This window comes from Cherax quadricarinatus, chromosome 51 (genome assembly GCF_038502225.1).
Source record: "Cherax quadricarinatus isolate ZL_2023a chromosome 51, ASM3850222v1, whole genome shotgun sequence".
NCBI lineage: Eukaryota > Metazoa > Arthropoda > Malacostraca > Decapoda > Parastacidae > Cherax > Cherax quadricarinatus.
In genome coordinates this window covers 29,647,719-29,669,266 of record NC_091342.1, presented here as the reverse complement: position 1 = coordinate 29,669,266, position 21,548 = coordinate 29,647,719, and the positions used below count along the sequence as shown (strand labels likewise).

Sequence of the window (21,548 nt, the reverse complement as noted above, 5' to 3'; positions counted from 1 at the left end):
ACTACTAAACTCATTACCCCTCCTTCAGAGTGCAACTGTACTTCCCATCTCCAGACTCAAGTTTCCCTGAATCCCTTCATAAATGTTACTTTGCTCACACTCCAACAGCACGTCAAGTATTCCATTTGTCTCCATTCACTCCTATCAAACACGCTTGCCTGCTTCCAAGCCCCTCGCACACAAAACCTCCTTTACCCCCTCCCTCCAATAGGCCGACCCCTAAAAGACTGATACACACCACCTACATGGAAGTCCTTTACTGTAACCTCACCATGAATCCAGTGGTACCTCGAGATACAAACTTAATTCATTCCAGAAGGCTGTTCGAATGCCGATACTAAACGAATTTGTTCCCATAAGGAATAGTATAAATTAGCTTAATCCGTTTCAGACCCTCAAAAATGCACTTACAAAAGCACTTACAAAAATACACTTACATAATTGTTCGAGTTTGGAGCTGTTCGAAATTCGAGGTACCACTGTACAGTGGACCCCCGCATAACGATCACCTCCGAATGTGACCAATTATGTAAGTGTATTTATGTAAGTGAGTTTGTATGTGTATGTTTGGGGGTCTGAAATGGACTAATCTACTTCACAATATTCCTTATGGGAACAAATTCGGTTAGTACTGGCACTTGAGCAATTTTTGGAGGAAAAAGAAAAACACTAATTGCCAACATATATATTTGATGATAGCAGGAACAAAAAAAAATACATTTAATGAAAAACATACTTAGGAATATGATAGAAACAAGCTGATTACATCAAAATGGTGCCAGAGTTTTGCACTATTTTTCAGTAAGAAAATTTTTTTTTCCATAATTTTTACATCTTAATTTCTTGATCACTGAAAAATGGCTAGCCTCTCCCTTAAGTGTGTTAGAGAGCACTGAGTGAGGTGTAATCGCACCTTGCCCTCCAGCATGGAACTCAACTATGCTACTGTGTACTCTATGGTAATGTGGCAAACCTTATTCCTTAGACCTTAGTTCAAATCCCTTTTAGTATTGTTTGATTTTTTATTTTCATAGAATTGTGATTTTTTTATGTACTCTATATATAAATCAGACATTTTTCTCCAAATTTAATAGATCATTAAATCTGTCATCTCCATGGGGAAGAATCCTTCCTCCGTAAGCCATGCATGTCTTAAGAGGCAAGTAAAATGCCAGGAGCAACGTGCTAGTAACCCTTTCTGCATAAATTACTAAATGTAAAAAAACAAAAAGAAAAGCTATCTTTCTTCTTTTTTGGATCACTCTGCCTCAATGGGAGATGGCCATTGCATTAAAAATAAAAAAAAAATCTGTCATTAAAGTAGTTATTTTGATTATCTTTATGCCAAAATAAAAAATAAAATGTTTTTTCAGATTTGTCTGGACACATCATACTGGACCCTATTTAATCACATTACTATATGGGGCTCACTTATTTTCTACTTGCTTCTCCAATATTTTTACAACTATGTCCTTGGTGGAGATTATGTTGGAACTCTAGCAAAGGTAATGTGCATCATTTTCCTCCCATTTTCACCCTCAGCAAACATTTTGCTACAGTAACTAACATGATTGCAACAAATCAGAGAACAGATGGGATCTGAACCCATGGTTGGTGAGTTTTAGAACTCGTCTGCCATGTGTTCAAGTCTCACTTATTCTGTGATTTGCTACAGTAAGTTTGCTTGCACATGATACCATAATAACAATGATTTGATGTGTTTTATGTTTTATAGAGATGCATATTATAAAATTGCTCTTCACTTATGAGTCAGTGACATACAGTAAACCCTCTTACAGAGCTATTCTTTATTCTGATTATTTGAAAAAGTGCATTAAAAATTGAAGAGCACATACTATGAGGGCCACATGCTTTTCAGCTTTATATGCATTTTTTCAATTGCATTGACAAAAATTGCACTCTTTAGAAGAGCTGTTTAAAACAGCTGACTGTACAATATCCATAAGATTTTAGTGATTATTGGGCATATTTTTCTCAGGCGATGGGAGAGCCCATGTTCTATTTCACCTCATTGTTGACTATTGTGATACTGATGCTACCCGTAATGGCTTGGCGCTTCTATTGGGTTGATGTTGCCCCAACTCTCTCAGATAAAGTAAGATTTAAGCAGCGTCATGATGCCAAGATGGCCAGCAAGCGCATTGAACATGACATGCTCCGTACTCCCTCTGCAAGAAGGTCAGATTATTATTTTGCTATTCATGTCAACATTACAACTGTTTGTGAATATAATAATAATGTATATATTGTACAAGGAAATGATTATGAAACATTCATCTAGTGTATGCTTATTGTTTTCATTTGCAGAGACAAACATGTCTCACATCAATTTGGTCATATTTGGAAGTAGACTTAATGGTTGATCAGTTGGGTCATGCTTGCAGGTGGCTAGATTATTGATCTTATATGTCATACTTGAATGGTACTACACTGCAGTATCAGTAGAGCCTCATTGCTAGTACTTAATTGTTTAAAAAAATTATGCCTACAATGATAATTTTTTCATAGTGATTTATAGGATGTAGGATATGGTATTTTTAATAGCATCCAAAGCACACTTTTTTTTTTTTCAGATCTCGCCGTTCCATCCGCTCTGGCTATGCCTTTGCTCACCAGGAAGGATTTGGGCGCCTAATCACAAGTGGAAAAATAATGCGTCCTAGAAATCCAAAGCCTGGCAACGTGTCCAATGGCAGAGCCTCAAACTTTCGTCCAGATGTAAACAAATTTAAAATGGCAGCACCAGCACCTTCAACTGTTGAGGTGTAAATATATATTTTGTACTTATTTCCAAGAGGTTCTTAACCAAGAACATGAATATTGATTTTTTTTCAGTTACTGCAATTTAGGGGATACCCTACATTAATTTACAACAGAACAATGGTGCCAATAGTTTTACTTGTGGTTGGAAGATTTGTTTAATGTTATTATTTAAATTTTGAGATTTATTTTCATAATTGCTTGTAATTTTTATAATAAAAATGGAATTATAATATAGTTCTATGAATGGTTGTAAATTTAACTGGTGGTTCACCATATATGCAGTATGTGTGTACCTTCAGTAAGAGAAGATATGGATGAAGCTTTGTATATTTCTGTGATGCCGAGGATCGTGAATGTGTACATTTAATGTTTCCGATATGTTGTAATCTTGTTGTTGCCTTTGCACCCACTATATATATGGTTGAGGTGCCTCTCATAAGTGTACTTATAATAGATTTCTCAGGTTTTATCCCTTAATTGATCATAATACAGAACTATATTTAATTTCTTGTGAAAGAACAAAGGATGACAAGTAATTGTATTTATATGATGGACTGACTGAAGGTGAAATAGTATATACTGATTTTATTAATTTCACATTTGCACTTTCCTGACCCGCTCTTTACACACTTTTTTTTCTTACCAACAAGAAGTGGCATTGGAGATTTAACCAGTTTCTCATGACTAAATTCACTGAAATCTAAAATGTGTTGTTTTTAGCAAGCAAAAATAATATATATATTTTGGGAAAAACTTTTTTATAAAGAAATACAGTTTTAGATACATAACTATATTTGTTTTACATGTGTATTATTTGCATATTGATTTGAAAATCCTTCAATAAATGACACTTGTAAAAATGCAGTAATAATTATTTTTATTAGAAAAGGTATAAATATTTTAGGAGCAATATATTTTATAGTGTGAAATCATGATCATTGAAAATTGTTTTAATAATAACCATATATTCATAAGAAAATAAATGAAGAAATCAACAATTTTTATATTTAATTTCATCATGCATGATAGTTGTATAGTAGACACTTTCTTATTTCAACATTCTCTTATTTGAATAAAACCTATTGAATGGGAATTTGAACCATGTTCTTTGTACATACCAGGTTCAACTTTGTAACCTCTCAGCTACAGAGCTTACAATAGGATAATTTTACAACCAGCATAACTGTGACTTGGTTGTACAAGCAGCACCAACTGTATGTTGGGCCTGGTGTGGACAGTGACCATGGTTTGAGTCCGCACCCAATACTCTGTTGAGTCATTGACAGTTGTTCATTACAACTTACCTTGAGTTTATTTTATTTATCTACTGTAATCATATTTTGCGTGTCATAAGAGGCTACTAAAATGGTGGGAGCAGGGGGCTAGTAACCCCTTCTGCATAAATTACTAAATGTAAGAAGAAAAACTTTTGTTTCTTTTTTTTCAGGTCACCCTGCCTCAGCGAGAGGTAGCTGGTGTGTTAAAAATATATATATTATTTTAGATGTTATTGCAAATGTTAAAGCAAATGACAGCCACATGATAATTAGCACTAATTATTTTCTCAGGATGAAAAAGTATTCTACATGATTATTACTTTACCTGTAACATGGTTAAGGATATCAAAGAATACCCTCTAAAGTAGCTTCATATAGCAGACCGTACCGTCCTGAAAACAGCATTGTAAAAAAGAATCATCTAAAATGAATTGAAGAATATATGGGAAAAATAAGGTTACATTCCATGTATCCCCCAAAAATGGCAAACTTTTTTTTTGTTTTAAGGTCTCCATATTGTAAAATAATAAAAATGATAATGTAACTGTAGTTGGTTGTCATGATGTATTATGTTCAATGGATTGTTTAAGGCTGCAGATATTACCAAAATAATATATCTTGCCCTAAATTGTGGTAGTTGGTGTATGTCAATGATTCTAAACAGAGTGGAGAGGAATGCTGTGGTCCTACTGATCTGAGGTGGAAAGTTGTAGATTGTTTGCCAAGGTGGATGGTTGAGGCTCTTGTGCTAAAGTTGATAGTTGTACTGGAGTGGTGAGAAATTTTGTAATTTGTCTTTGGGCTCTCTTACCCTGCAGTACTTGATACCTCTAATAGTAAGGCATCATCTGCTCTAGGACCCAGAAGAACACACAGGTAAAATATGGTTACTTTCATTAGATCTTCCCCAAAAAACCATTCAGATTTTTTTAAAGCTTTGTAATTTGGGAAAACAGAAAATTATCAAGTTTTCTGTTCACTGGAGTTGGCATTGCTTGTTGATATGGAAATGTGTGAGAAGGATTGGTACAATACCTGTACAAATATATGACAGCAATTTCACAGCTATTGCATGCCATAATTGTCACTTGCCTCTACCAAAACCAGTATCACCTGCAAACATCTGTAAAAAAAAACTATCATATTTTACCAGCTAAGACGAGAGAATCAAATTCAAAATGGGAATTGACACAGTTACTTTTTGCTGATGATACTGTGCTTATGGGAGATTCTAAAGAAAAATTGCAAAGGTTAGTGGATGAGTTTGGGAATGTGTGTAAAGGTAGAAAGTTGAAAGTGAACATAGAAAAGAGTAAGGTGATGAGGGTGTCAAATGATTTAGATAAAGAAAAATTGGATATCAAATTGGGGAGGAGGAGTATGGAAGAAGTGAATGTTTTCAGATACTTGGGAGTTGACGTGTCGGCGGATGGATTTATGAAGGATGAGGTTAATCATAGAATTGATGAGGGAAAAAAGGTTTTTTTTTATCAATATATCGGCTGTCTCCCACCAAGGCAGGGTGGCCCGAAAAAGAAAAACTTTTTATCATCATTCACTCCAACAGTCTTGCCAGAGGTGTGCTTACACTACAATTATAAAACTGCAACATGAACACCTCTCTTTCAGAGTGCGGACACTGTACTTCCCATCTCCAGGACTCAAGCCCAGCCTGCAGGTTTCCCTGAATCCCTTCATTAATGTTACTTTGCTCACAGTCCAACAGCACATCAAGTCCTAACAACCATTTGTCTCCATTCGCTCCTATCTAACACACTTGTTCATGTTTGCTGGAAGTCCAAGCCCCTCACACACTAAATCTCCTTTACCCCCTCCCTCCAACCTTTCTTAGGCCTACCCCTACCCTGCCTTCCCTCCACTACAGATTTACACACTCTAAGTCATTCTATTTTGTTCCAACCTCTCTACATGTCCGAACCACTTCAACAACCCCACCTCAGTCCTCTGGATAGTAGTTTTTGGCAATCTCACACCTTCTAATTTCCAAACTACGAATTCTCTGTATTATATTCACACCACACATGCCCTCAGATATGACATCTCCACTGCCTTAAGCCTTCTCCTTGTTGCAGCATTCACCACCCATGTTTCACACCCATATAAGAGCATTGGTATAACTATACTCTCATACATTCCCCTCTTTGCTTCCACAAAGTTCTTTGTCCCCACAGACTCCTAAGTACACCACTCACCTTTTTACCTTCATCAATTCTGTGGTTCACCACATCTTTTATAGACCCATCTGCTGACACGTCCACGCCTAAATATCTGAATACATTCACCTCCTCCATACTCTCTCCCTCCAATCTTTCGTCACCTAATTTTTTTATCCTCATCACCTTACTCTTTCCTATATTCACTTTTAATTTTCTTGTTTTACATACCCTACCAAATTCATCCACCAACCTCTGCAACTTCTCTTCAGAATCTCCCAAAAGCAGTGTCATCAGCAAAGAGCAACTGTGACAACTCCCACGTTGTGTTTGATTCTTTATCTTTTAACTCCACACCTCTTGCTAAGATCCTCGCATTAACTTCTTTTACAACCCCATCTATAAATATATTGAACAACCATGGTGACATCACACATCCTTGTCTAAGGCCTGCTTTTACTGGGAAATAGCTCTTGGTCTGAGGAATTAGACCTGTCGGTCTCCTTCCTCAGACCGAACCTAATTACCCCCCAATCCTCCCTTCCCTATCCCATCCTCCCCTTTTCCCTTTCCTCCTCCCCCTCCCTACCCTTTCCTTTTGCCCTTCCTCTTTTTGGCCTTTGGGATTTTTCCCAAAGGCGCGCTAGTTCCTAGGTAGGGGAAAGGGTACCAGGGTCCATCCCATTCCGTTGAGGTTCTTGGCGGTGGCGTAGTTTGCCGTGGAATCTGGATCGCCTGGGGATGTCCCGATCCCTCTCCGGTATCCCGGAGAGTGGCTTTGGGTGTCTTTCGGGCGACGGGTGTATCTCTGGAAGCCACCTTTCGGATTCTGGGAGTGGTGGCTGAAGGAGGTATGCTTTGTGGTGGATATCCGGCCGCCCTCTCTTTTGTCCACCGAGGTAGCTCGGCAGATGTGAGGTTGCTATCCCGGATTGCTAGTTTACTGGCATGATGGGTAGGGTATGGCACGGGTTCCATGCTGCATCTACGCTACTTGCGGTGCTGAGGTCTTCTTGGGCGCGGAGGGAGATTTCTGGCCCTTTCATTCCTCCTAGGAACTATCCCTCCCCAGTCCCCCATTTTTTTTATTCTTTTTTTTATTTTTATTTTATTTTTTCTTTCTTATTTTTTCTTAAAAACAAAAAGAAAGAAGTAACCTAACCATGGCAGCCCTAGTCCATGAACCTGATTCCCCCGGGCCCCTTCTTGATACCGCACCCCGTTCTGACCCCGCCTCGTCTTTGGACCACTCTTCGGACACTCCTCATGCCTCTGTACCTCTTGCCGGTGCTGTTTCCTCACCCGCTTCAGGTACTGAGGTCTCAACTGACTCCTTTGATTTATCTGACCTCCGCTCTCCTTTGACTATGCTTCCGGCCTCTCCCTCTATGGTGCGGCAATTTTTGAATCGCCGGCCCGTTCCGCGTCAGACCAATTCTGGTCCCACGCCTAAACGCCAACGACAGTTACCTGCTGATGATACTTCTCCACCTTCTCATTCTTCTCGGAAAATATCAACACGTCCTGCACTCCCTTTCCACGCTTAGTTTCAGACTGCACAATGGACTAAATTCTTCACTTTATGACCGACTTCCTCTGCCGCCTATCTTTCCGACCACAGTATTGGCAAGGCACTCCTATGCCATGTTGATAAAGATATTTCTTTTCATGCTCTTAAGAGCGGTACGCGCATCATCACTGTACAGAATGCTACCCAAGCTCATGATCTTTCTCTTCTTTCCCATATAGATAATGTTCCTGTCACTGTTGAAAAACATCATTCCCTCAATTCTTGTAGTGGTACTGTCATTCTGCCCCATACCATAGTTCAACAAAATTTCCAGACATGTGGCAATGACATTCTTGAACAGCTGGAACTCCAAGATCTCCCAATCCTCAAGGTAGACACTTATGTTCTTCCTGCCCGCGGGTGGAGACGATACCCTAGCAATGTGGCCAGGGCCGGATTAAGAAGTCTCCGGGCCCTAGGCTATTCAGATTGGCGGGGCCCCTTTGAGTTACGGGTAAGCAAAGCGACCCCTTCCAGCTTGGGGGGGAGTCGGTGTGAGCCTGTTTAAGGTCTAATTAAATACATTCTGGCTATTTCGATTAAATTTAATAGGGAAAGTACATCAAGACAACCAAAACCATTTACCAACAGCCATTATAACTATCTTGTTAAATCATGCATTTTAGAGAGAATAAACTCAAGACAGCATAGTATTACTAGATTAGGCTATTAAAGTAGTGACATCATGTATCTATTATATTCAGCATAACCACTACAGCACTATTATTCCCTTTATAAATCACTGACCATTATTGTTGTTATTGCATCATGCATAAGACTATCAGATCATATAAACTCAAGAAAGTAAAGAATTGTTTATATTCACAGGCACTTCTTAAATAAACTTTTTTCTGGATTTCTTATTGGCAAAATCATCAATTATATTCTGAAAATCAATATTTCTTGTTAGATCAGACTCATTGGTCAACAAGGCTAGGTTACACAATTTGTCTTGGCTCATTGTTGAACGGAGCTGGTTTTTCACTCTTCAAAACAGAAAATGAACGTTCTCCTTCACAGTTAGTAGCTGGAAGTGTTAGGTAAAGGCGATACACTATGTCAACATTAGGGAAGGTTTTTGAGATACCTGCATTTCTTAAATGTTTCAAAGCAGCTGAGGGCACACATTTTTCAGGTGGAGCTTTAATCTGATTCATATACCCAGAAAAATGAACTATTTCTTCAACAAATGTGTCCTGAACATCTGCTGAAAGGTGTTGTTGCAACTTTAATGCAGCTTCTCTCAATTCTGCATCTGGCATAGTAGTAATTTTGAACAGAAATCCAAACTTGTTATTGAGATTCTGGTAGATTTCTTTTCTTTTCACCAATTCTGTAATCAGTGAATCCAGAATGACAAAGTATGTAGCTGTCTTACATTTCTGCCTTGGTAGCAACACAGTTTCATTGTCTGGCTCTTCAAAATTGCGTTTCCTCTTCCTTGACCGCTGATGATCAGCCCGGTAACTGTAGTCTTTCACCAGCAGTTTAGCTTTCTCTTCAAACATTTCAAAAGCTTCATCATTGCGAAGTGAGCTTACAAATTCCACTAAGCCTTCATAGAGATTAGCACAAGTAGCCATTTCAATTTCAATTTTCTGAAGGGTCTTGTTCGTGGCATTTAACTGTTCCAGTATACAGTCCCAAAGCACACAGAGTAAGGCCAATTCAAAATCTTCCAATTTTGATGCTAAGCTGGCTGCTTCGCTTCTTGTAGTTGCTGTCTGGTCTTCATCCTCTGCTATCTGGATCAAAGCAGAACGTATTTCAGCAAAGCTGTCTTTCAAAGCATGTGTTGCATCATGCTGCGCTGGCCACCTTGTTGTTGATAATGATTTGATGACATCTCCATGAATGGTTGACTTGAGTATACTCCACCGATGCGTTGAAGCAGAGAAAAAATTAAAGAGTGCTTGTAAAAGTCCAAAAATGAAACTGCAGCGACACAACACTCCGCAGCACATGACCCAACAAGATTAAGAAAATGTGCTCAGCAGGGCACATATTCAGCAAGTGGGTTGATTTGCTTGATACGGGCTTGCAATCCATTATATTTACCCGACATGTTACTTGCATTGTCGTAGCTCTGGCCACGGCAATCCATAATAGAGAGATCATGTTCAAGCAGAGTATCCAGTACTACATTCATCATTGTTTCTCCATCATGGCCTGAAAGAGGAATGAATTTTATAAAGCGCTCTACAGGCTTACCACTGGAGTCGACAAAGCGAACAATGAATGTCAATTGATCTGTATGTGAAATATCTGGTGTTGAATCTACACTTATTGCAAAGTATTTTGCAGTTTTCACAGCTGCTATGATGTTATTGAGGACCTTCTTAGTCATCAGTTCAATAAATTCATTGCATATAGTAGATGACATGTAAGATACAGTGCCTCTTCCTGCATTCCCAAGGCGTGACACATGATTTGCTAAGAATGGATCGAATTGTGCTAACAGTTCTATGATTCCTAGGAAATTGCCATTGTTTTCCGAACCAAAAACTTCATTTTCTCCACGGAAAGCAAGTCCTCTTAGAGCTAAGAATTTTACAACAGCAACAACTCTTTCTAGAACTTTTCTCCAATAAGTGCACTCTTTTTCAGTTTGATTTTCCAAATGAGAATCCAATAAGCCTTTTTTCTGTGCACGAAATACACTGGCTAAAATGCAGCTCCTGTGAGTGGTGCTGTTTTCATGTTCCTCAAAACGCTTGGAATTTTTCCAGTCATTGAACCCCTGTGTGAAGGTATTTTCTTTGGTAGAAAATAGCTTGCATGCTGAACAGTACACTTTTCCTGAGCTTTCAGAGTATACCATCCATGATCTTTTCACAGTTTCTGAATTTGCAAGCTTCCTATAAAACATAGATGACTTTAAACAACGACGACTTCCATCATCATAAATCCTTGCTGATTTCCTAAAGTCAATGTTCAGAGTTTGACTGAAGTTTTCTGCAATGAAAGCATTATGTAGAGAATCTGGGATTACAATTGCCCATGAGGCAGGATCTTTTAAGACAAATCCTGTGGATGAAATGTCCATTGAGACATTGAGAGGAGACACAAAAGAAGTAGATGCTGGCTGAGAAATAATGGAGGGAGGGCTTCCTGTATGATCTGACGTATCTGCAGATTCGACTGTACTGGTAACATCAGAAACTGTTTTCGTGAGCATGTCTGTGATCTTTCTGCAGCTTCCTACATCTTTCTTTTTCTGTTCTTCTTGAATTTTCTTCTTTCTTTTCTGTGACCCACTCGCATAAGAACGTCCAACATCACGTTCACGAGATGCCATAATGAGGATGTATCACTGTCTGTAATCATGCAAATACAAATTTTTCATTATCAATTATTATTAATTTTTTTTTTCTGTCAATTGGGGAGATATGGCCCTTATAGCCCCCTTTCCTCTGGCTGCGCATCTAAAAATTCAAAACGTTACCAGAAAGGAGTCATATACAGAACTTTTACCATAGATTAGGTTAGTGATTTGAGCTACGAATATTTTACTAATTCATCCTCCTTGATCTCCAATTTACTTAAACAGAAATCATCCCGAGTCCGAGAACAATGCACAATGGTATTTATATTACCATTTTCATAACTAAACTAATCATTATGTTTTGCATGATATATGGCCTACCACCATAGATAAGGACATGAGAATTAAAGAATGCAGGGATAATTTTCATTTTCATCCAACCAACGATTTTCTGATGTGGCTTATGTGTTTCTGGGGAAATATGTAGTAAATTAATTGATGTTCTACATCACTTCCGTCGCAACTTGAAAACTAAGCATTTGCGATGGAAGTGATGTAGAACATCAATCAATTGAGATCTGTTATTGAAATGATAAAGACTTAAAGACAGGACAAAGTGCTTTTAAAACCTACAAACGGAAGTCAGTTTGCGTTTTTAGGTTTTTCTTAATAGTATTTTTACCAAAAATGCGTCTTTACTGGTCCATGCGTCTTTACTGGTCAAGTAACCCTATCAGGTACCTCCCTTAACATTTAGAGGTGAAAACAAACATTTATCCATACTTATCAATGTCTATCAACAACACTTCAGTTAATTTGTCACAGTACAAGTCTAGATAATGTGTAATTACTACAGAAAATTGGAGAGGAATCTCCCATACTCGCCCATTAGCAGGAAAACACAGCTGTTCTGATGTAAACAAAGGCGTGTTGAGTGTTGCCATCTATGGTTAGGTTTATTTATTTTTATTTTATTTTATTTCATTATTTATTTTTGTTTTGATTAATTTTTAAAAATCAATTTTACTCTCAAAACACTTGAACTTTTTAGGTAGGGACCCCTTTGCACTTGCACCATGTGCGCAGTCTTAGATGAGCCCCTGAACCCCTTGGACCGCGGGGCCCCCAAATGGGCGGGGCCCTAGGCAAATGCCTAGTTTGCCTATGTGGTAATCCGGCCCTGAATGTGGCTCAAACTTTTGACAGCCATGAACTCCCATCCTCAGTTTGTGGCAGGACATCGGTTACAAGTTCGAAAGGTGATCCCTACACCGCAGCAGTGTAGAAATTGCTGGCGATTTGGCCATCCAGCTAAATATTGCAGATCCATAGCCGAATGCCCAGTGTGTGGTGCCGATGACCATTCTAATACGTCTTACAATCGACCTCCCTCTTGCCTTAATTGTCATGAGGCTCACCCTTCGTACTCTCGCTGTTGCCAAGTCTACTTAAATGAGCGGGAAATCCGTTACCTCAAAGAGGCAGAAGGTCTCCCTTATGCCATGGCAGTTTCTCATCTCCGCCTCCGAGGGAGACTTCCTCGTGTTTCTTATTCCCGTGTTTCAAAATGTCCCCCCATTTCTGGGGTCCCATCTTCTGCAGCCTCCTCTGTGGTTACCTCTCCCATAGTCACTCCTGTATCTAATTCTTTTGCTGTCCTAGGCTCAGACGTCCCTACTTCAATGCCTCAGTCTGTTCACGCTTCTTCGTGTTCTCCCTCACAAGCCTCAGTATCAACGAGACCTCGCACGACACCTCCTCCCAATCGTCCCTCTACTTCTCAGAAGTCAAAAAAAGGTCCTTTAACCCCTCCTTCCACCTCCTCATTTTACCTTCCCTGTCTCTGTACTGGGTTCTTCCCCTCTCACTGGCTCTGTTACAAGTGTAGAAGTTCACCCTCCTCCTCGTACTATACCTACCTCCCCTGTTCCCTCCCAGGTTTCTTCCTCTTCTGCCACCTCCCAGGTTTCTGCCTCTTCTGCCCCCTTCCACACTTCTTCTCCAGTTCCCTCCACCCTTTTGCCCCCCCCCACCTTGGTACAGTCCATTACCGTTCCAATCTTTACTCATCCTCCCCCTATCATCTCCAATATTGTCTCCCATACGACGTCTTTGAATTCCAAAACACTTGAAGCAATCTCTGAATATATTGCAGAGACCAAACCATCAATGGACACTGATCCACCCTCTGTTCCTTCTCTCTCCTCTCCTCCATCTGCGCAACTCCTTTCTTCACAGCGCACCGTTCCTTCGCTGCTTGAACATTTTCCGCTGCCTGCGCATGTGGACTTTTCTAACCCCTCTAGTCCGTAGGAACCCTTACCTGTGGATTTCAAGTATCTTTATCATTGCCAATCATGGCCTATTTACAGTGGAATATACGCGGCCTCAGGGGTAATCGGGGTGAGCTTCAGATGTTACTCTCCCAGTTTTTCCCTGTTGGTGTTTGCTTACAGGAACCAAAATTACACTCTGCTGTTATCTCTCCCATCTCAGGCTATAATTTATTGTATTCGTCAGATCCTTTTCCTGATGGGACCTTTAATGAAAGTGCCCTTCTTCTACGCAATGATATTCCGTACCATCAGCTATTTGTTTGTACTTCGCTGCATTACACAGCAGCCCGTATCCACTTGCATGGGTGGTATACGCTCTGTTCTTTATATCTCTCTCCTTCTCGGGCATTATCTATTCCGGATATTGCCTTTCTTGTTTCGTCATTACCCCCACCGATTCTGTTACTTGGCAATTTTAATGCCCATCATTTCCTCTGGGTGGGGTCTCACTGTGATTCCCGTGGCATTCAGTTAGAGGCTTTTCTTGCCACCCACCCCCTCCATGTTTTAAATACAGGTACTCACACCCATTTTGATCCTCGGACTCACACTCTCTCTTGCATCGATCTCTGTCTGCTCTTCCTCCACCACATTAGACTTCACTTGGTCTGTTCTCCCGGACTTACATGACAGCGATCATTTCCCAATCATTCTTACTTCCCCTTCATATTCACCACCTCTTCGCATCCCACGCTGGCAATTTGATCAGGCAAATTGGAACCTTTACTCACACCTAACAGTTTTTAGAGAGGCTCCTTCTTCATCCTCCATTGATGAGCTTTTATACCTCTTCTCGTCCTCCGTTTTAACTGCCGCTTCTAATTGTATACCCCAAACTTCAGGCAGGCATTCTCAGAAATGCGTGCCTTGGTGGTCTCCTGCTTGTGCTCGTGCAGTACGTTTGAAACGCGCTGCATGGGGAAGGTACCGGTACAATAGAACCATGGAGAGACTTCTTGATTTTAAGCAGAAGCGTGCAATCGCTCGCCGTGTCATCCATGACGCTAAACGCACTTGCTGGCGAGATTATGTCTCCACCATCACCTCTGCTTCCTCTATGAGTGCAGTCTGGAAAAAAGTATGAAAACTGAGTGGTAAATATTCTCCTGACCCGGCTCCTGTTCTGCGGGTTGCCGGTGTTGATATAGCAAACCCACTAGATGTTGCCAATGAAATTGGCAATCATCTAGTCCGTATTTCTCAGGGACTCCATCTATGCCCCTCGTTTCTTTCCTCAAAGTCTGCCAGAGAGTTAGCACCCTTGGACTTTTCTTCTCTCAGAGAAGAACAGTATAATGTGCCTTTTACACTTCAAGAACTGGAGGCAACACTCTCAGCTTGCCGATCATCAGCAGCTGGGCCCTACGACATTCACATTCGTATGCTACAACATTTACATCAGTCAGCCCTTGCCGTCCTATTATGCCTTTACAATCTTATTTGGTCACAAGGAGTTCTTCCACAGCTGTGGAAATCTGCCATTGTTCTCCCTTTCCGCAAACCAGGCACTACTGGACATGAAGCTTCCCACTATCGTCCCATTGCTCTTACCAGTGCAGTTTGCAAAGTGATGGAACGCCTGGTAAATAGACAGTTTAGTGTGGTATTTAGAGACACACAACAGTCTCTCCACTCGTCAATATGGCTTTCGTAAGGGACGTTCTGCCATAGACCCCTTACTACGCTTGGATATGCATGTTCGTAATGCCTTTGCGAATAACCACTCAGATATTGCCATATTTTTTGACCTTGAGAAAGCATATGACACAACTTGGAGGTATTATTACAGTGTTTTTGGTGATTTTATCTGCAAAATAAGTGACCATGGGCCCCAAGAAAGCCTCTAGTGCCAACCCTACAGGAATAAGGGTGAGAATTACTATAGAGATGAAAGAGATCATTGATAAGTATGAAAGTGGAGTGCGTGTCTCCGAGCTGGCCAGGTTGTATAATAAACCCCAATCAACCATCGCTACTATTGTGGGCAACAAAAAGGCAATCAAGGAAGCTGTTCTTGCCAAAGGTTCAACTGTGTTTTCGAAACAGAGATCGCAAGTGATGGAAGATGTTGAGAGACTCTTATTAGTGTGGATAAATGAAAAACAGATAGCAGGAGATAGCATCTCTCAAGTGATCATAAGTGAAAAGGCTAGGAAGTTGCATGAGGATTTAAATAAAAAAATGCCTGCAACTAGTGATGATGTGAGTGAATTTAAGGCCAGCAAAGGTTGGTTTGAGAGATTTAAGAAGCGTAGTGGCATACATAGTGTGATAAGGCATGGTGAGGCTGCCAGTTTGGACCACAAAGCAGCTGAAAAATATGTGCAGGAATTCAAGGAGTACATAGACAGTGAAGGACTGAAACCTGAACAAGTGTTTAATTGTGATGAAACAGGCCTGTTTTGGAAGAAAATGCCAAGCAGGACCTACATTACTGAGGAGGAAAAGGCACTCCCAGGACATAAGCCTATGAAAGACAGGCTTACTCTGTTGATGTGTTCCAATGCTAGTGGTGATTGCAAAGTGAAGCCTTTATTAGTGTATCACTCAGAAACTCCCAGAGCGTTCAGGCAAAAGAATATCCTCAAGGCTAATTTGTGTGTGCTGTGGAGGGCAAACAGTAAGGCATGGGTCACTAGGGACTTTTTCTATGACTGGTTACAACGTGCATTTGCCCCCAATGTGAAAGATTACCTAACTGAAAAGAAATTAGACCTTAAGTGCCTCCTGGTGTTAGACAATGCCCCTGGTCATCCTACAGACGTGGCAGAGCGACTTTATGGGGACACGAGCTTCATTAAGGTGAAGTTTTTGCCTCCTAATACCACTCCTCTCCTGCAGCCCATGGACCAGCAGGTTATTGCAAACCTCAAAAAACTGTACACAAAAGCTCTGTTTGAAAGGTGCTTTGTAGTGACCTCAGAAACTCAACTGACTCTAAGATAGAGATTGGAGAGATCACTTTAATATCCTCAATTGTGTAAACCTTATAGGTAAGGCTTGGGACGGAGTGACTAAGAGGACCTTGAACTCTGCTTGGAAGAAACTGTGGCCAGAATGTGTAGACCAAATTGATTTTGAAGGGTTTGAGGCTAACCCTAGGAATCCTATGCCAGTTGAGGAATCAATTGTGGCATTGGGGAAGTCCTTGGGGTTGGAGGTTAGTGGGGATGATGTGGAAGAGTTGGGGGAGGAGGACAATGAAGAACTAACCACTGATGAGCTGCTAGATCAACTTCAACAGCAAGAGGCCAGACCTGAGGAAACTGGTTCAGAAGAGGGGAGAGAGAAATTGAAGAAGTTGCCTACTACAAAGATTAAGGAAATCTGTGCAATGTGGCTGAAAGTGCAAACCTTTATGGATGAAAATCACCCTCACACAGCTATTGCAAGCCGTGCTGGTGACTATTACACTGACAATGTTGTGAAACACTTTAGGGAAGTCATAAAGGAACGAGAGGTACAGGCCACTATGAACAGATATGTTGTGCGACAGAAGTCCAATGACTCTGAAGCTGGTCCTAGTGGCATTAAAAGAAGAAGGGAAGTAACCCCAGAAAAGGACTTGACACCTCAAGTCTTAATGGAAGGGGATTCCCCTTCTAAACACTAAGACACTCTCCTCCTCCCATCCCATCAATCATCACCAGATTTTCAATAAAGGTAAGTGTCATGTAATTGTGCATGCCTTTTTCAGTTTGTGTGTATTAAAATTAATATTTCATGTGGTAAAAATGTTTTTTTTTTCATACTTTGGGGTGTCTTGCATGGATTAATTTGATTTCCATTATTTCTTATGGGGAAAATTCATTCACGTAACGATAATTTCGCATAACAATGAGCTCTCATAAACGGATTAATATCGTTATGTGGGGGTCCACTGTAATGTGCTCTCCCCGGACTTTATCCAAGCTGAAGGTGTCCCCCAGGGATGTGTTCTGAGCACAACACTTTTTCTCCTTGCTATTAATGATTTGGCCTCTAGTCTTCCATCACATATTTGGTCATCACTCTATGTTGATGACTTCGCTATTGCCTGTGCAGGCGCTGACTGTCACCTCATTACAGTTTCTCTCCAGCATGCGGTCGACCGTGTTTCCAATTGGGCCACCACACATGGGTTTAAATTTTCCAGCACTAAAGCCCACCAAATTACTTTCACTAGATGCTCTGTCATCTCTGATCATCCTTTGTACCTCTATGGCTCCCGTATCCCTGAACGTGATACAGCCAAGTTTCTGGGCCTCCTCTTTGACCGTAGGTTATCCTGGAAACCTCACATTACCTCTCTGAAGGCAACTTGTCACAGCCGGCTGAACCTTCTTAAAACCCTTGCTCATTTTTCATGGGGAGCTGATCGTCGAACCCTCCTTCGCCTACATTCCACCCTCATTTTATCAAAACTTGATTATAGTGACCAGATCTATTCCGCGGCATCTCCTGCTACTCTCTCTAGCCTTAACCCCATTCATCACCAAGGATTACGTTTATGCCTTGGTGCTTTTCGCTCTTCCCCTGTTGAGAGCCTCTATGCAGAAGCGAACATTCCATCCTTATCCGGTCGCCATGATGCCCATTGCCTTCGCTACTATGTACGCTCTCATGATATCCGCAATCCTTCCATTTATAGAATGGTCACTGATATTAGTAGACATTATTTGTTCGCCGCCCCTGTTTACTCCATCCCTTCTCTCTTCGCCTTCATTCGCTCTTGTCTTCTCTTCAATTACCACCTTTCTATGTTCATGTAGCATCTCACTTTTCCCTACCCCCCTGGGAAGTTCCAGCTGTTCGAGTCTGTTCTTTCTCTCTCCCTTGCTCAAAAGCCCAACTGTCTACAGTCACTTCCCGCTCTCTTTTTCTTGACCACTTCCACTCTCATTCTCATGCCATTGCTGTGTACACAGATGGCTCTAAGTCTTCTGATGGCGTAGGATTCGCAGCAGTGTTTCCGGACAGCATCGTACGAGGGCATTTACTATCTTCGGCTAGTAATTTTACTGCTGAATTGTATGCCATCCTTGCAGCACTTATCCGTATTGCCTCTATGCCTGTGTCATCATTTGTGGTTGTCTCAGACTCCCTTAGTGCTTTACAGGCTATACAGAAATTTGATACACCTCACCCCTTAGTCCTCCGTATCCAACTTTGGCTACGCCGCATCTTTACCAAGCATAAAGATATTGTTTTTTTGTTGGGTCCCTGGTCATGTTGACGTACAGGGCAATGAACAGGCAGACACTGCTGCGCGGTCAGCAGTACATGACCTATCAGTTTCATATAGAGGTACTGTATTCCATTTATGGACTATTTTGCTGCAATATCTTCCCACCTTCACACCCGTTGGCAAAAACGTTGGTCTACTATGCTCGGCAACAAACTTCAATCTATTAAACCGAGTATAGGTTATTGGCCGTCTTGTTATCACCAGTGTCGAGGTTGGGAGACTACTCTCTCCCATCTTTGCATTGGCCATACTCGTCTTACTCATGGATATCTCATGGAGAGGCGCCCTGCTCCTCTCTGTGAGAATTGCCAAGCTCCATTATCAGTCAGCCACATTCTGTTGGACTGCCCACTTTATCAACGAGCACGCAGAATTTACCTCCGTCGTCGTCTTCGCTCCGCTGCTCTCTCTTTACCTTCCCTTCTCGCTGATGGACCCACCTTTCATCCGGACACTCTCATTGACTTTTTGACAACAACTGACTTCACAAATTCTGATACCTTCAGCCCTTTCTACTTAAATCTCTTGCTACCCTCTACCCCCGTACTATCCCCTGCCCCGCTGTTTTCTGTAACCTACTGATCATCCCTCCTCCCTTCTGCCACCCAATACCCTCGCTTCCTTCCCTACCCTGCAGCGCTGTATAGCCCTTGTGGCTTAGCGCTTCTTTTTTATTATAATAATAATAATACTGGGAAATAATCTCCCTCTCAGCTTGTGTTGTTGTTGTTGAGTTAAATATTGTGACAGCTCAAGGGTTGTTGTGTCTTTCTCACTGCTCTGAAATTAGCTACCAGAATCCTTTTACAAATATAAACTAGTACATATTCATAAGCGAGTGGAAAATGGAAGCCTGCAATTGTTTTACATGATGGTAGGATTGCTGATGTCTTTTTTGTCTCATAAACATGCAAGATTTCAGGTACATCTTGCTACTTCTACTTACACTTAGGTCATACTACACATACATATACAAGCATATACAGCCTCTCCTCACTTGATGGCATACTCATTTACTGATGTCTCGGACTTATGACAGGCTCTCTGACCAGTATTCATTCCTAAATAATGTATATTAGAGCTGATTTCATCTATTCTGTTTATTTCAGTATACAGTACACTACTGTATAAACATTTAAAAATATACCAGAAATGTTATAAATGGGGCAAAGGTGACATTAAAACAATATCAAAGATTGTATGATCCTCACTTAGTGACGAATTTGTTTAACGACGTGGTCTTAGGAACAGAACTCCGTTGTTAAGTGAGGAGAAGCTGGATATACACACCCCTCAGGGTTTTCTTCTATTTTCTTACTAGTTTTTGTTCTTGTTAATTTCCTCTTATCTCCAGGGGTGAATGGAACAGAATTCTTCCTCTGTAAGGCATACGTGTTGTAAGAGGTGACTAAAGTGCCGGGAGCAAAGGGCTAGTAACACCCTCTTCTGTATATATTCCTAAATTTAAAAAGAGAAACTTTCATTTTTCCTCTTGGGCCACCCTGCCTAAGTGGGATATGGCTGGTTTGTTGAAAGAAAAGAGGAATATATATATGCCCACTCTTCTGGGTTTTCTTCTATTTGCTTCCTAGTTCTTGTACTTATTTATTTCCTCTTATCTCCATGGGAAAGTGGAACAGAGTTCCTCTGTAAGCCATGCATGTCGTAAGATGCGACTAAAGTGCCAGGAGCAAGGGGCTAGTAACCCCTTCTCCTGTATAAATTACTAAATTTAAAAAGAGAAACTTTTCTTTTTAGGTCACTTCCTGACAAATAGAGCACAAAGAGTAATAGTAAACAGAGTAAAGTCTGAGGCAGCTACGGTGAAAAGCTCTGTTCCACAAGGAACAGTACTCGCTCCCATTCTATTCCTCATCCTCATATCTGACATAGAGATGTAAGCCATAGCTCCGTGTCTTCCTTTGAGGATGACACCAGAATTGCCATGACAGTGACCTCCATCGAAGACACCACAAGACTCCAAGCGGACATCAACCAAATCTTCAAATGGGCCACTCCAAACAATATGAAGTTCAACAAAGAGAAATTTCAACTACTCAGATATAGAAAACTTGAGGAAATTAAAACTGTATTAGGGTATATGACAAATTCTAACCATACAATAGAAAGAAAAAGAAATGTCAAGGACCTGGGAGTGATAATGTCAAGAGGATCTTGCCTTCAAAGACCACAACAATGTATCTACTGCATCTGCTTGGAAAATGATAGGATGGATAATGAGAACCTTCTAAACTAGGGAAGCCATGCCAGTGATGATTCTCTTCAAATTACTTGTTCTCTCTAGGCTGGAATACTGCTGTACACTAACTGCCCCCTTCAAGGCAGGCAAAATTGCTGACCTGGAGAGTGTACAAAGAACTTACACAGCACACATAAGTATGATAAGGCACCTAAATTACTGGGAACGGTTGAAGGCCCTTGATTTGTATTTCCTAGAATGCAGGCGAGAGAGATATACGATAATATACACTTGGAAAATCCTAGAGGGATTAGTACCAAACTTGCACTCGAAAATCACCCCCTATGAAAGCAAAAGACTCGGCAGGAGATGCAACATTTCCACAATGAAAAGCAGGGGCGCTACGAGTACACTGAGAGAGAACACAACAAGTGTCAGGGGCCTAAGACTGTTCAACTGTCTCCTAGCATACATAAGGGGGATTACCAATAGACCCCTGGCTGTCTTCAAGGTGCTGGACAGGCACCTAAAGCCAGTACCTGACCAGCCGGAATGTGGTTCATACATCGGTTTGCATGCAGCCAACAGTAACAGCCTGGTTGATCAGGCTCTGATCCACCATAAGGTCTGGTCACAGGCCAGGCTGTGGGGGCATTGATCCCCAAAACCCTCTCCAGGTATACAGTTAGTGCTTTTGTCAAATCTAGCAGTTTTG

General features: G+C 41.0%; 1 protein-coding gene across 1 annotated transcript in view; it reads left to right on the top strand.

Moving 5' to 3' along the window:
* ATP8B (ATPase phospholipid transporting 8B) overlaps positions 1-4,331 on the top strand; it is a gene marked incomplete in the record, with an annotated part of 560,409 nt that extends 556,078 nt beyond the window's left edge. The window contains 3 exon segments of the mRNA XM_070095976.1: positions 1,374-1,505; positions 2,000-2,199; positions 2,595-4,331. Of these exon segments, the coding sequence (XP_069952077.1) occupies positions 1,374-1,505; positions 2,000-2,199; positions 2,595-2,790 (528 nt within the window).
* Positions 4,332-21,548: the final 17,217 nt, after the last annotated feature.